At 46.0% G+C, this 16,872-nt stretch overlaps 1 protein-coding gene across 2 annotated transcripts in view; it reads right to left on the bottom strand.

Moving 5' to 3' along the window:
* Positions 1 to 16,872, bottom strand: part of ADCY8 (adenylate cyclase 8) — a 158,925-nt gene that overhangs the window by 114,591 nt on the left and 27,462 nt on the right. For both annotated transcript variants that reach the window (XM_036263950.1, XM_036263951.1), the window contains exon 2: positions 15,183 to 15,332. In XM_036263950.1, coding sequence (XP_036119843.1) covers positions 15,183 to 15,332 — 150 coding nt within the window. The remainder of the gene's footprint in view (positions 1 to 15,182; positions 15,333 to 16,872) is intronic.

A 16,872-nucleotide genomic window follows, 5' to 3' on the forward strand; every position in this document is an offset into this window, starting at 1 on the left:
CAAGACCTGTTACAATAATTGTCATCGGTGATGAGGGAAATGAGCAACATTATAAAAGCTACCAATTAGTCCTTCGATATGCTAAAAAGAAGGGCACGTATTTTTCACAATTACAAATCCCGATGTGGAAAAGACCTTTACGGTGTACATGTTTTCGTTATTGTTTTTGTTCTTCCCCAAGAATATTTGGACAGATTAAACACACACACACACACACACACACACACACATTTTCAAACTGTCATCCATGTCTGCAAACAGGTGACCACTCGGGTATTTACAAGGTGAAGGTCCTGAGGGGGGCAGGGCAGGTTTTGTGGTTCTGAGACTTATATAAGTTGGAGGGCTCCTTCCTCTTTCAGAAAAACCTTGCACATCATAACTGTGCACTTGCTAGGGCCCTTGGAAGGCCTTGCTGGGAGGGGCCCCGGAGCTTAAACTCCAAGCGCTTCACCCTAAGTCTGCTTCTGAGCAGGACCCGGTCATCATTATTGTCAACGTGGGATGGTGCCCATGCCTCGGAGGACACCTGACCTGTGGCTGCCTGTGGACAGATAAAACAAATGATTGCCTGTTTCAAGTATTAACACAGCCTATTTCCATAGCTCACCTGATTATAAGTATGCCCCAATGCACATTTTAGAATGCTAGTCTGATATCTTTTAAAAAATTATAAATGTGTTTTATATTCATCCACTGACATTTTTAAAACATTGAATTTATGCCCTGGCCGGTTTGGCTCAGTGGTTGGAGCATCGGCCTGAGGACCAGAGACTCCCAGGTTCAGTTTCTGCTAGGGGCATGTACCAAAAAAAACCCCCACAAAAACACAAAACATTGCATTTATGTTTTAGCTTGATATGGAGCAGAGCTTTTCACATTTATTCAAGAGCATCTTATTTGAATAGCAATTAGAATAGCTCTAATTTGGAGGTGGAAAGATTGATTGAAATTTAAATAATGCCCTTGCTTGCAGCACTATCAGGATTGAATATGCTCCTCAAACACAACATTTAAGAATAATAATAACTTACATTTGTCTTGTGTGTGCCATTAAGAATTACCTTAGTGTGTTCTAGCCCATTTAATGGCCAATAGTTTGGGGACAGCAGGAGGGGGTGGGAGCCAGGAGGAGGGAGTCAATGGAGGAGGAAAGGGGAGACAGCTATAATACCTGCAACAATAAAGATGAAAAAGGGAAAAGAATGAAATATAGGCCCCAAACCAAGGCACTTACATTTCAAAAAAAAAAAAAGACTCCCGGGAGGTAGAAATTAGTAAGATGATTTTACAGGCGAAGAATCTGAGTCTCAGAGAAGTAATTTGTTCAAAGCTAACTTATGCATTCATGTAGGACACCAAGCCACACCTCCTGCGTCTCAGAAAACATGACTAGACCCAGCCAGAGCTCCCCAAAGCAAACCAGGTCAGCGGAGGAGGCCACAGCAGAGGCGAGGTGGCTGTTGGCCCCTTCGCTGCCCAACCTGCACAAACTGCCGGAGAAATCACGCAGTCAGGTGTGGCACGTGGTCCCTGAGGCCCCCTCCTCCCAGCCTATCAAAACAATGGCTAATGAGTTGAATCATCACTTTTCACGCCAGTATTTAATTATGTCAATTTTCTGCCTGTGAGAAGAACAATCATCAAACACTTCTCATTTGCATTTGAAAAGCAGAAAATCACATAATCAGTATGGCTTACCAGGAAAATACATGCACTACTCACTCATTCATTAGTTCTCTCTTTTATTATTTCCACCGACAAACACCAGCTACCCCTTCCAACATAAGGTGTAATTCAATTGCCTTTGCTTTCCTCATCTGTTCATACTCCAGGCACCTAATTTGTTTCTCCCAGTATGTATTTAACCTCAACTCAGCGTCTGGTAAGCTGAGCATTTTTCTTCTGCGGAAGTTGTTAGTTCATGATCACAGCAAATGTCTAAGAAAGAGCAGCAATGATATTGGCAATCCTACTGCAGGTCTTACTGGGCACTTACTGTGTGCTGAGCTCTGTACATGAATCATGTTGTTTAGGTCTCACAACAATTCATGAGGTCAATATGCTTATTACTGATAACTCACAGAAGTAGAAACGGAGACACAGGGAGGTTAGGGAGTTGTCCCAAGGACACAGAGCAAGTGGTACTACACATAAGCCCAGGCATCGGAATCCATAGTGAGTTCTATGCTCCGGCCTCTGCTGTGGTGGCTGATTTAGGGTTCATCCTTTTCTGGGCTACAATGGGTCTCCTGGGGCTGGTCATGTCCCAGTCTCTCCCACGCCTTTGTGTAACCTGTGGTGGATTATCATCCGCTACCCATTCATACATCTGATAAACCTCTTTAGCCAACGAGCCTGTGCTAAGGAACGAGCCGGCGGCAGGCCCGGTACGCCGCATTAGGCAGCACTGGGCTAAGTTTCGCTTCTGGCGTCCCTGTGAGTGCAGCCTCGTCGGCCGAGACACTGAAAAATGACTGTAATAAAATATTAACAGCGTTATGATAGAAGCCAGAGCGCCACGGTCTCCTGCATGTTCCACAGCGAGTCCAGGGCAATGGATGTGAGATGTGCTCGGAACGGCCGGAGAGCCAGGAGGTGCGCCGATGGAACATTTACATCGTGGCGATTCGGAGACAGAAGAGGAGGTTCCCACAGAGCTACCTGCAGGCTCTCTGGACAATGGGGACGAAGAAAGAGGAGTTAACGGACCCTCTGTCGTAGATGAGAACCTCGGCAAAACAGCATCCCACTGACTAAGGAGGGACGGGAAATTCTTCAGTATTTGTCAACAATACTCTCATGTTCGGGGAAGAGACCTTGTGGGAAAAGCTCCTTAATTCATTCATCATTTTATCCACTTCCTAGCATATTAGTGAATGTCTCATACCATGTTAGATATTATGGGGGGAAACATGGAGCCCTCTTTTGATCAAGAAAGTACAGTGCAGTGGAGAAATACGACACCCCACTTATAACTCTAAGATGTGAAGGGTCAGCTTGCCAAACTCTAGTTTATGATGGAAAAAAAAATCTCATTTTTATTTCTGTCCCCTAAGTCAGGGCTTGCTCTATATTACATAATGTAGTAATCTGACTGAATAGTGATAATACAGCTGTTATTATTAAAGTCATGAAGAGGGCTCTGAGAAAAAAAATCAGCTAATGCGGAATTGTGATGGATTTTGATGACTTAGCTCAGTGCTAAATAAGGAATGGACATCAGCCAAGGGTCCTGGATAGCTCCTGGATCCAGCTGTGCCTGAAGCCTGTTAAGAAAGGAACTCAGTATGTCCAAACCTGGTTTGGGAGGAGGAGTAGACACCTTGGAAATGATCTTTGAGAGTTGTTACTGGTTTCCTGCACTTGGTGGGCAGGTAAGCACAAAGCTGGAGTCTTTAGTAGAGTTGGGAGGGGCCAGGAGAACATAAAAATCCCCTGTGAGAAAGCAACGGGAATTTCCTGGAGACTCTACACTGCCCTTGGCCCAACCCAACTCTCCAAGCTTCTGGTGGCTGCCAACAGTCCTCAGTGTTCCTTGGCTTGTCGATCTCTCCAAGCTCAACTCCAGCTGGAGTTGGGGCTCTCTGCTCCACTCTGCCCCTTTCTTCACATGGCGCTTGCCTTGTGTGTATGTCTCTGCTTCTCCTTGCCTTGTGAGCAGAGTTCTCAGCATGACTCAACTCTGCAGGCTCTGATTGCTAATCAAGAGTAGTTTCAATGTTTTTAAAAGATCAATTTGGATTCTACTGATTTTTCATAAATAATTGTTTAAATGGCACTGCATCACAGTAGACCTCCAAGTAACTGATCCATAGCTCGTCCTCATGATGGAGGCTCCAGCATGCTAAAACCTCGTAGCTAGCTGGCCCCCGAGTATTCCACCCCGCTGTCTGCTCCATCAGTTAGGTAGTAGTCCTAGCTTCACCAGGAGGCGCTAGTGTTTGTTTTCTAATCTGTTTGTATTCGTTGTATTTCTACTGCAATAACCAAATGCAGTCGAGTATGGTGTAAGCAACACAATATGAGTGTAAAAAGAAAGCAAGCTTTTGTTTCTGTGAAAAGTAAGCGCAACACGGTGTAGATGCTCAGATTCCTTCCAAAAGGATTGCTTTCCAGGTACACGTGAGCAAGACATTTGCAAAAGATTAGAAACAAATAGCAGATAATTCTAGAATGGTTCTGTGTTCAGATGGTTCTAAAAGTATTTTTTTTCTTACTCTTACTCTTTATTTTGAGTGTGGTTTATGCAAAATAGAGAATACAGAATTCCTGCCAATAGACCCATACTCAAGTCAAGCTGAAATAAGCTATTTTAGGCATGGATCACTTAAAAAAAAGTAATTTATTTTCCACCTGTCCTATTTACTACCACTTTTGAACGGGCTTTCAACTACATCCAGGCCACAGAGCACGGCTTCCCCTTAGCATTTTACAGTCGGCTGTGTTAGGTTTACAGTGCCAGTTTCTTTGGTCAACATTCCTTGGACAGATTTATGATATAAAAGGGCCCCCTGGGGCTCCTTGGTTGCTCCTCAGCTTCTCCAGGCTGGAGCAAAGGTGTTGAGGGCAGTGATGTTGATTGATTTCTTCTATCTAAACTGCCTCTGGAAATGTTAATTGTATGCAAATGAGCACAGGGTGATAGCCTCTCCTTGAATCAGGGTGCAATTAGCACTGCTCAGGCTGCCATATTTGAATAACACAAGAAGCACGAAGAAAACCTGTAGCTACTAGAAACAGAATGTGTTCTGCTGTAAAACTCGAGACACGGCCCAGGTGGTTCAGAAGTTCACGGATCCCCAGTGCCCATCTTGATTGCTTGATTTCCTCAGAGCTACTCGGAGATTACAGAGGTTGTCATTTTTTAAATAAATTTCATGTTTATTCGTTTACTTTTTTATTGTTGACAATAGTACCGATGTCCCCTACACAGGAGGTTATCATTTTGATGAAAGATCCGAAGTTCAGAGAGTTTAAGTGACACCCCCAAGGTCACCCAGGCATCGAGTTAGCAATGCAACCCAGGTTTGTTCTTCTTCAAAGCTTTCTCTCCTTCCACCGTGCAGATAGTGGGCAGGGAAAACTGTGGAGAACCAGGCAGCCAGACGGACCGAAAGAGTTGGCAGTCCACCCACAAGGGGTGAACACAGTCCAGTGTGTGAAGTCGGCTGCTACGGGGGTCACAGGCCATTAACTCTGCTCACTGCTCTCGATCTTATCGCAATCGGAGGGAATTCCAGCGCCAACCGCATGCTGGGCACAGTGAGGAAGACCCGGGGTAGTGAAACATTTCTGAGTGCCAAGGGGAAGGAACGAGCTCTGGACTAGCAGCGTCGGGGAGGGTTTCTGGAGGAGGGACAGCTGAGCATCGGACTGGGGCGTTGGTGAGATGTTTGCAGAAATAGCCCTAACATTTGTAGAGTTCTTGACAGTTGAGATAACACTTTTTTCAGGCATTATGGTATTTGTCTCTCAGAACACCCCCATGGGTGAGGACAAGAATTATCATTTCTAATTGAGAGATGAGGAAACTCATGTCCAAAGTGGTTCAACACATGGCTGAGAGTCACACCAGCAAGTTGGGAATTGAAATGGGACGAGCACCTCGGGCTGCACCCCAAATACTGCCATTTTCATGAGTAATCAACATATACCCAATATGTAAAAAGGAGATATTTTGCATTCCCTTTTTTTTGGATTGTCTTCAAAATCTGGTGTGTGTTTTATACTCAATTTAGACTAAGCACATTCCCAACTCCTAGTCTTTCTGATCTACTAAACTGCTTCAGAAACACAATGGAGAGATGGGAGCAGGGCCTCTCATACAATTAGAACGACAGGAGCATGTAATTCAGGTCCTAACAGGCCACAATCAGTGCCTCAAAAGGGATAATAGAAGAGAGCTTAATGAAGAGTTAAGAAACCCAACAATGGCTGGTAGAGCACCCAGAGGCTAGGAAGAGTAGATCTACGAACACCCCTGGAATCTGGCAATCCTGTAGCTACAGATGAGGGCTACCTGGTCGATGCTATGCCTCCGGTAGGAGCATGCAGCCACTGCCATTGCCCAGCTTGGCAGGCTAGGAGATGGTGAGATAAATCCATTGACCTCTTTGCCCTTCCATCCAGTGCCGCCCTTGGCCAAACCCAAGCAGAAGGTAGAGGTAATGACCTGTTGACGTATGCGTGGAATTTAGTCTCCTGCAGCACAGAGAAAGGCAGAGAAGAGTAGAGACTGGATCTGGAGGGCCAGCAGGGAGAACCAGCAGAAAAGTCAAAGGCACGGAAGTGTGGGGCCTGTTGGCTGGTCTGGGCGAAGTGTTGGAGCACAGGATTGGAGGGAGCTAGTGACATGACTAAAAAAAGTCGGGCTGGAGCCGGGCAGTGGAAGGGCTACCGGGCAGCACGATGCAATTGGCTTGTATTCTATGATCAGTGGCCACCTGTGGAAGGCTTTAAGGGAGGTCTTATATAATAAAAACTGGGCACCAAAGAGATGGTCCTGACCGGCGTTACACTCTGTTGGGGTGAGATTTGAATGAGCTACATGCCTCACCTCTCAAACCCACTGAGAAATAGCTACAGGAGGCATACAAGTGTCAAGACCAGCCGCTTCACTACTGGCAAAGAGAGGGGACTGTGGCTGTGGACGTGGGCTTCCTGGGCCTTCTTTCTGTACCAGCTACTGCTATCCAGCCGGAGAGGGCGGCCGGGCCACTGTGGGGCTCCCTGGAGGACAGGGCCCGTGTTCTTACCCCACAAAAAGGCTAGAGGGCAATGAACACATCACCCAGGAATTCACTCCCTGTGCGAGAGAGAGATGAGAACAGATGGAGAGAAAGGGGGCTCATGCTCTGTACATTCCCAGGAGCGTCGATAGTTCTAGAAAGTCTCCTATTTCATAAAGAAAATGGGAAAAAAGCAAATTACAGCTTCTCTCCCCAGAAGGATTTTAGGGTTGAATCCAGGTGGTTCGAGCAGTTCACACTAGTGAGAAACTGGTTAGCAGCACTCAGAAAGCTATTTCATGGGAGGCTTAAACAGTGTTAGAGAAAGAAAGACAGGGACGGTCCGTACACAGTGGAGATAGCATCAACAGGAGGTGGATGCGTCAGGTACAAGGAGTATCGTATTGAAAGGAAGTGTGTTTCAGGGGACCAAGCGGATCATGAACTGGCTGAACCAGTGATACCAGTGAGACATGCAGGTGCAGCTGACCAGCAGGAAGCTGATGTCGGGCATCAGAGCTCAGAAAAGAACATGGTGTTAGAGATAGTGACATGGGAACAACCCAGAAGCAAAGGTTGAGTCATGATCAATCACCAAGAGACAAGAGCCAAAAATGGTTATTTAATGGCTATTTAAATTTAAATTAATTGAGATAAAAAATCAATTCCTCAATCACACTAACCACATTTCATGGGCTGCTCCATAGTTGCCATGTGGTGGGTGGCTTTTGGATGACACAGAGGTAGAATTTTCCCGTCATATTTTACTTTTTCTTTTTTATCCTCACCCAAGGACATTTTTCCATTTTTTTGTTCAGATAGATTGGGAGGGAGAGAGAGGAAGAGAGAGAGAGAGAAACATCGACGTGAAAGGGACACATCGAGTGGCCGCCACCCGCATGACCCAACCAGGGCCGGGGACAAACTGCAACCGAGGTACGTGCCCTTAGCGGAAACTGAACCCGGGTCTCTCTGGACCGCAGGCCGACGCTCTAACCGCTGAGCCAAACTGGCCAGGGCCATATTTTACTTTTATTCCCCCGAATACCTGAAATGGCCAGGGCCATATTTTACTTTTATTCCCCCAAATACCTGAAAGAAATGAAAGCAAAACTATGGGAAGTAATGAAATGAAGCTATGCGAGAAATAAACATAGCGGCAGAGATGTTTGTAGGAATATTGATGACCAAGATGATACCTCTAGGGGAGACTTATTTTTTAAAAAACTTGCTTAGGCAGAATTCTACCTAGACTGAAGTCGTTTATGTAAAGGAATAGTAGAAGGTGAAGTCAGACTGGTAGATGGAGGAAGTTCAACAAAGTTGTTAACAGACAAGAAGAGATTGGACTCCTGGTTTTGGAGGACAAGGACCCCAGAAATCAGATCCCAAGAGGAGAGTATTTCCCAAATCTATTCATTCACATTTTTTTTTTTTTTTTGACCGAAAGAATATTTGGATAGCACAATGACAGCACTCATTGTATAGCCATGGTCTCTGCTTTTTCTCCCAGCCTGGGTTTCTCCCCTTCTGGGCACACAATTATTGTGAAGAATGTGAATGAAATATATCCAACCTTCAAAGAGTTTAAGGTGTAGAAGGAAAAGTACAGAGCACACCAGAAGGTTGAAAGAGATAATTGCATGAAGCAATATACGTATGAAACCCTCCTGGAGGTCACAGCAGGGGGCGCAGAGAGGGTCTGTGCAGAAGTGACATTTGAGCTGAGCTTTGAAGAGTGGATAAGGTTTAGGGGATGAAAGGGGTGAAAAACATAACCAACGACATGAGTGTAATGGCTGATAAGGATGTTTAGGACACTGAGAAATCCCAGTATAAACTAGAGAAGAGTTCCATAAATTATATTTATAATAGTCCTGGAAGGTTTTGCTCAGTGGTTAGAGCGTCGACCCACAGTCCAGAGAGACCCGGGTTTGGTTCCCGCTAAGGGCACGTACCTCGGTTGCAGTTTGTTCCCAGCCCCGGTTGGGGTCGTGTGGGTGGCAGCCAGTCGATGTGTCTCTCTCACACTGATGTTTCTCTCTCTCTCTTCCTCCTTCTCTCCCTCCCATTCTATCTGAGGATGAATGCAAAAATGTCCTTGGATGAGGATAAAAAAAATAAAATAAAAAAATATACATATTTATAATGGATAATGAAGAAAGAACATGTCGGTTGGTACATGGGTGGTCTCCAATGTTAGGGAGAAAAGCAGAAAACTGTCTTTTTTTTTTTTTTTATCCTCACCCGAGGACACTTTTCCATTTTTTGTACAGATAGAGTGGGAGGGAGAGAGAGGAAGAGAGAGAGAGAGAGAAACATCGACGTGAAGGGACACATCAAGTGGCTGCCACTCGCACGACCAACCAGGGCCGGGGACAAACTGCAACCGAAGTACGTGCCCTTAGCGGACACTGAACCCGGGTCTCTCCGGACCGCAGGCCGACGCTTTAACCGCTGAGCCAAACTGGCCAGGGCCAGAAAACTGTCTTGAAGGTATGAGCTCAAGAGGTGTTTGGAATATGAGGGCACTTATTGACATGGAACAAAAGAACACATTTTCTGAGATTCTGCCACTTTCAGATCAACAATGAATTGACTCTTCCTGGAAGGAAGGGAGGAAGGGAGGAAGGGGGGAAGGCAGGAAGGCAGGAAGGCAGGAAGGCAGGAAGGCAGGAAGGCAGGAAGGAAGGAAGGGAAGGAAGGAAGGAAGGAAAAGGCTGTGCCTTACTAGCAGTTAACAATTATCTGTAGCATTAAAAACAACTTCCTAGATGTTATAGGGCACTAATATGAATCACACCAAAGAACTCAGACCTCTGTAGGAAATCCAACTTTCTCATCCAGTCTATTGTCCGAACCACTAACCTACATCGATATTGTCCAACAAAGATGTTAAAGTTAAACAGAATTGCTTTAACACGGCAAAAACATCTGCTACATTTAATAATACGTCTTCCTGCTGTTACGACATATGGCATCATCAGAAACTTTATTCCAGTGCTACTGGAGCTTCTGAGACACTCCGAAATGCCGCGATTCCCATAAGTAGGTTTAGGCAACTCTCAAAGCTAAAAGGAAAACAATTAATTCATTTAAATATTTAAAATAAATATGGGCCATTTGGATCGTTTGGGAGGAGCAGTGGAATTACAAACACCACAATAATTAGCATCGAACTCCCCGAAGAGAAATGTTCTGAGATGTGGCTTCCAGATGGAAAAGTCCCCCAGCAGGTCTGCGTAAGGCAGGCACTCAGCCTGGCTCAGTCTCTGCTGAATTGGATCCGAGTCCTCCCTCCACCGAGTTTCTGGTGGGGGTCACAATGGCACACATCTCTTTACCCTCACACAAGAGAATTGTCTCAACATGACCCTCCTGTAGGTAGAAGTGAAGCCAGGAACCAAAGTTTGGATTCAATAAAACCCAGTTAGAGAAACACCAATCAGAAGATTTTACAGGCCAGCCACTGTGCTGAATAAATACCAGGGTATCAGATAAATTACACAGAAGGACCTGCCTTTTAAGTAATCCTTATTGGCCAGGAAAGCGAGAAATGCAGACTAGTAAATGTTCTAAATGGTTTTATAATAGAGTTAACTTAGAGCCATTCTGGGAGCACGAGAAAAGTGTTTCAGCTGGACCTGGGGAGAGCCAGGCCTCACGGAGGAAGAGATGCTGGAGTAGACCTTAGGAGGGAGGTGGGTTTTTCGGCTGAGTGAACCACACAGCACAGGGTAGTGAAATAGCTGTTCAGAAGCTGACGGTCTTGTGAGTGGCAAGGTGGTGAAGAAGTGTCTGGGAGAGAGGACAGGCTAGATCCTGGAGGGCCTGTTGGGTCATGCATGGGCTTTGGATTTTATCTTGGAGGGAATGGGGCCACTGAAGGGTTTTCCTGAAGAGGAGTGACATCAATGCCATGGTCATCACAACCTCCTCTCTGAGCACATCCTCTGCCTTGGGCTAAGAACTGTTCATCCTTAACCTTTCCTTCTCACCACTTGGAGAAAGGAGTAATCATCGTGTGCATGTCACACCTACAGAAGCAAGGTCTCCAGGGGAATATTTTGCCCCTGTTTCTACAGCCAGGAAGAACAGGAGGCAGGATTGGAATCCAGATCTTCTAGACAGCGAAGATTTTGCTTTTAACCCCTACAATGTCCTGATTCTGAACCAGACTGGGCTTTTGGGATGGAGACCCCCTTGGAGGAAGAAAAGCTGGGGAATGAGACCAGACAAGACATGTTTAATGTGCTCTGTGCCCCATATAATTGGTGATAAGATTGTTAAAAAGAAAAGAACAAAGTCCTTGCCTCTCTGAAGGAACAGTATGTGCTCAGCTTCTTGAGGCCAATCCCCTCGATTAAAGATGTCAACCTTTGGGACCCTCAGTAGTTTCTGCCTGGCTCTCGGTCAGCTACTATGGGAGGGGAAAGAGATGCTGTAAGTAGAGAGCCACCTTCCAGGAGCTTTGTTAAAAGCCTACTCTAGAAGGACACGGAGTAAAACGTTTAACATTTGCTGGGCTCCCCCATCTACTTGCTATTGCCCTTAAGAACCATGCGCGCAGCCTCGGGTTAGCCAAGGACAATCCCTGCCGCTCAGGGCCTCAACCATGCGCCGAACAAGAGGGGCCATGGCTCATGGCCGCGCATCCTCTGATGACGGCTTGGCAGTTTTTATTCGGGAAAACAGTTAGTAACCACTATTGAATATCGACAGTCTCGGTCTCTTCATAACTGTATATTCCACCCTGGTTTCAGGCCCTGCTGGGTGGGTGATGTAGAATGAGCTATGGGTCCCTCTTAGGGGCTCACAGTTTACCCTCACAGACAGGCATGCGGTGGTTGAGACCCAGGGTGGCATGCCATCATAGAGATCTGGAACAGATTTTCTTCACTTTGGTACGTGCAGTATGTTGAACGATGCCTGGCAGTTTGCGCTAATAAATACGTGTATTTTTCAGTGACTGGAAAAGTGTGGTGGTACGCCACTGAAGGAAGGACACGAGTGTGCTAGAGGCTACCCCCGGTGTTGTGCTGCATCACATCATATACATCGAACATCAGTATCGTTGCTAACTCTTTCCTCCTCTTCCAATAACTGAAGTTCTACCCAACCTCCAGGCCTAATCCAGAGCAGAGACTGAGCCTTACTTGACTCTGTAGCTACTCCAACATAAATGGATGGATGGATGGATAGATGGATGGATGGACGGACAGACGGATGGACAAGTGATATCTGGGAGGGCTCATAATTGCCCCAACAAACTACGTTCTCCCTTCCTTGGGATGTTTTTATGCGCTGTTTGACCTTTATGCGGAACTCTTCACTTCTCTATGAGCTAAATCCTATTCATTTATCAACTCAGGCCTCGTTCCTTCTAGGTGAGCTTCTGTCCACCTCCAGTTTAGGTCTGACCCATACATCGTTCCCATTGGTTTCTGCATGGTCACCCATCTCTTTCTCTGTCTAGTAAACTCTGTCAGACCAGGAACCAATTGCTAGTGACCATTATATCCCCAACGCCCGACAAAGCTCACAGCTCACAACAGACCCTCAATAAATCAATTAATTCATGCTTGAACATAGTAAGTCATTTAAATATCTCCTTTGTAGCCTATCCTGAGATCAAGCCAGTGCTTGGAAAACTGCACAAAACTTGGGACAGTGTCTCCTTCACACAGTATAGAATTTATAACAGTGATATTGCTATAATTAGATTTAATAAGAGGTAAATGGGTTTGATTCCCAGTCGGGGTGTGTATGGGAGGCAACCGATCGATGTTTCTCTCTCACACCAATGTTTCTCACTTGCTCATACACTCTCTCTCTCTCCCCACTTTCTCTCTCTAAAATCAATCATAATAATAATGATAATATTAAACATTATGCACAATCTTGCTAATGGCAACTCTCCACTAAGCTGCAAGAACCCCACGCACAGTATTTCTAACAAGGAGCTTCTTCACGAGGGTATTCTCATCTCCACGCTACAGGTGGAGAAAACTGAGACGCAGAGCTTGCTCAAGCTCGCCAAGGTGGTAAGCAACTAAGCAAAGATTTTAAATCCTGGGGAGTCTGGTTTGAAAAACGTCTCTGCCCATCCCCACTGAGGAGATTCTCAGGGATCGTGGGAACCTGAGGCAGAGATCAAGTGTCAGTGGAAAGTAACTTCAGCGCTGAATGACCCTGAGCCAACTATCTTAGACGCTACTGCTGGGGGAAGCGGGGCGGCCAGTATACCAGAAATACTCTATCCTCATCATGAACGCAGGACGTGAACAAACCTACAGCACAATTCACTTCAGCCTCAGAACGAGGAACCTTGAATCTTGCACCCAATGAAAACTTCTCTTATAATGAGGCTGACATATTTTGTATTGCTTTATACACATTATCTCATTTGAGGCAAACACAGTGTTGGAAAGAGAGACAGCGCCGCATTTCTGGGTGAGGGACCGAGGGCTGAAAGTCCAGTGGCTTCGGTGGCCCCAGTAAGAGGTCACATAGCTGTGACCTGAACTCAGTGAGCTTTTCACTGTGTTCCAGTTGACACTTGTCCTCACTTCTGTATATTATTTTCTTGCCCTTTTCACCAACTTAAAAACACCAAAGATTAGAGAGGACAGGAGAAGGTCCTTGTACCATGGTAGATTTCTACATCAGTCACTGTAAGACACTCCCCTGAAGGGTGGGAAGGGAAGCCTTATGGGTATAAGAAGGCAGTCACTTTCGGTGTCTCCAATATTTTACAAACATTAAATAAAAGACTGAGTTGCCCAGACAACTCACCCACAATCGCAGTTCTGGTTGCGACAGAGCACGAAGCAGAGTTGAATAAATTATTAATACGGCCACAGTCTCTGAACTGGCAGAGGTCCCCTGGAAAGGTGTCCGTCTGGCAACTGTTCTGTTGTGCAGAGGAACACAACAGAGAGTCCCCGGAGACACTCGTGTTTGGTGGTCAAGGTGATTTCTTTCCCTCAGAGTCATTTCTCTAAATCACAGGGTCATTCAGGGCAACTACAATACATCTGTTACGAGGCCCCGTAATGGTTTTAGACATTAACTGAGACGTTCCCTAGGTCTGAACCCTGAGAAGTCCCGGCAGGAGCTGGCGATTCCATCATTTCCTCCGTGCGCCCGACGGTAACGTACGGCAGTGGGCACGGAGCCTTGGCAGGCTGCACCTGGCCCGTCCACCTCACCCATCGGCACACAGGCCTGGCCTCCCTCCTTCAAAGATCCATGTTTTGCTCAAATCCAGATGAAGAAAATGTGGCATTTTTTGCACCGACTTTATAATTTCTCAAACAATTATTGCATAAGGCTTAAAATAAGTGTGTCTCCGTAGACTACTTAACAAAGAAGAGCCTAGTATGGTTGAATATATCCACGGAGCACAGACTCCCAAGGATGCAGAAACACAGTACGTGTAAAATACGTTGATTCTATAATCAATTTTCAACACAGTCCTCTTGGAAAATTGCTTTCAGGGGTGCACGCATGCACACGTTTTTCACAGATGACTAATTTTAATAGGGGAAAATCTTTATTCTTTGAAAGCTAATTTTATTTTGGTGAAACATATAATTTGAGACTAATGCTATTTTTACAATTTTTGTAACATCCCCCCGAGGAACTCCTTTATTTTAACCTCTTCAGACTAGAACCTGTGGTTCCTACCCTCACGAACCTGCTCCCTTCCTGCACCCCCTTGTCCTGGGATCTGTTAGGTTCCATAAATTTTATATGTTCAGTCACCTCTTCTGAAAATCAGGAGGAGGTTTTAGGAACCACATATGTATAGAATTCTCCTATGAGCTTCCTATAATGTGAATTGCTATGAAGCAAGCAATTTTATTCGAAACAGCACTTTACAGTTTCACAAAAGGAGGGTCAAAGATGAGAATTTTAATGGTTCTCAGAGACCATCGCCTTGTTCACAGACATAGATGTCAGTCAAAAGCATCAGGAAATCACTCTGAGACTAGAATCATTTTATGTCTTGTGGGCAACAATTATTCGAGTGTGGAGAATCTACCATCACTGTTTTATTTTATTTTATCTTTTAGTTTATTTATTTTTGTATATGTTTTGTATTGATTTTAGAGAGAGAGGAAGGGAGAGGGATAGATAGAAACATCCATGAGAGAAACATCAACATCATGAGCCGCCTCCTGCATGCCCCCTGCTGGGGATCAAGCCCACAACCCAGGCATGTGCCCTGACCAGGAATCAAACCAGAGACCTCTTGGTACATGAAACGATGCTCAACCACTGAGCCCCACTGGCTGGGCTACCGTAATTCTGTTCGACTCTGGAATCCCATGAGACAGACTTTGAAAGAACACCTGCAAGTCCAGATGTGTCTGGGCAGAAGTGCTGCCCCATGTCATCCAGAAGCGGGCTAGGGGATAGCAGGACGCCCCGCCTTCCCCATGGTACCTGTCTCTGGTTTTCCGTCTCCAGACGCAGCCGGGCCTCCACACACCTCCGCGTCTCCAGGAAGGCCTGGCGCTGGGCGCGGTCTGACAGGTAACTGATGAAGATGCCGGCCGTGTTCATGCACATGAAGAGCACTGCCTGGGCCACCACCTGAAACAGAATCGCAAGCGGCCTGGTCAGCTGGTTCCGAGAAGAGCTGTGTGGGGGCAAGAGAATAAATAAATCAATGTTTCCAAGGTGAATCTTTAAGGTAAAAATCCAAATGCGTAGGAGCAGGTTCACAGAACCACATTCTTCATTCAGATCTTGGCAGATGTCACCCCCCAGAGGGACCTCCCTTGAAGCGTCTCCCTCCCCGAGTCTGGATTTGAACCCAGACTGAAAATTCGAAGCAAGGCGGGGCTTCTTCTCTCCTCCTGGCTCAACCTCACCTCGCCCTGGCTGATGGTTTGGGCCTTTTGAAGGGCTGGGAACCAGGTGAGAGGGAGGGGCAGAGACTACTAAGAAGCAGAAAGGTATTCATTGCGTTTGACCTTGGTGCTCTCGGGTCTTCTTAGTGAGCATCCAAGTCCGAATGTTCTCAACTCAAGAAAAGATGTCAAATGTCTCTGCTGCTTTACATTTCCAGTGCCATCAACCAGCTCCTAGGCACCAAAATCTCCTGGCTGAACTCTTAACCCCAAAGCCTACGCTCCTGGTGAGCTGTGGTGTGTTGGCACAAGCCATTCCTACAGCTGGAGAAATGTGCCTGTGTTCAGGCCTCTCTGCTTTCAGACTTAGGTCTGTCTTCACCGGGTCCACACTTGAGCATTAGGGGCTGCACGCTGGGCAAAGGGAGGGGAGCCTGAACATTGGAGAATGAGGAAATATAGGGAGGCTGTGATACTCTCTGCCACCCCTTGGGGGCGCTCAGGTCCTGTGGGGTCCTGGCAAAGTCAGGTGAGTGATGCAGCCACCCACCAAAGGCCTTTGCACCTGCCTGGTGCTGAAGCTTCTGTAACCAGAGACCTGGGTTTGCATCCCTCAGCTCCACCATTTACCAGGCATCTGACCTTAGGCAAGTCTCTTTATGCCTTCTTGAGCCTCAACTTTCTCATCTGAACAATGGCAATCAACCTTGGCCTCACAGAAGTAATGTACATGTATTTACATCCATATATTTATATAGCATACGTGTGAATATATATGAACGTGCCTAGCGGGTAACTGATACCCAATAATTGTTGGATATATATTTTACTATAAGGCCATTTCCCCCTAAATACTAGTCTATGGTATAATATGTATCTTCTGTTTCTTTCGTAAATGATGCATTACAGATTTCTTCCTCCAGGTGACAAAACAGTCTAGAGGACCATGGAGTATTAAAATCTTTTGTATTTATGTTAGTTTACAAAGAGTGTTTATGTCCACTATTTACTATGCAGGGAACAGTGGAGGGGATTTGGGAGCCAACTCTGAACTCAGACAGAATGGCCTCAAGTCCCATCTCTGACATGTCCCTGCAGGGTGGCCAAGGCAGGCCGCCCCCCTCCTGAAGAGGTGGATACTGAAGAGTTTGTTGGGTGACCTCTGTAGATCTCCACAGTCTAGCCCAGTGACTGGCGATCTGGGCGCCCATCAGTGCCACTTACTTGTCATGTGAACTTGGCCCAGTTCATTGTCTGGCCCTCAGATTTCCCCCCTGCAA

Source organism: Molossus molossus, unplaced genomic scaffold (assembly GCF_014108415.1).
Source record: "Molossus molossus isolate mMolMol1 unplaced genomic scaffold, mMolMol1.p scaffold_m16_p_16, whole genome shotgun sequence".
Taxonomy (NCBI): Eukaryota; Metazoa; Chordata; class Mammalia; order Chiroptera; family Molossidae; genus Molossus; species Molossus molossus.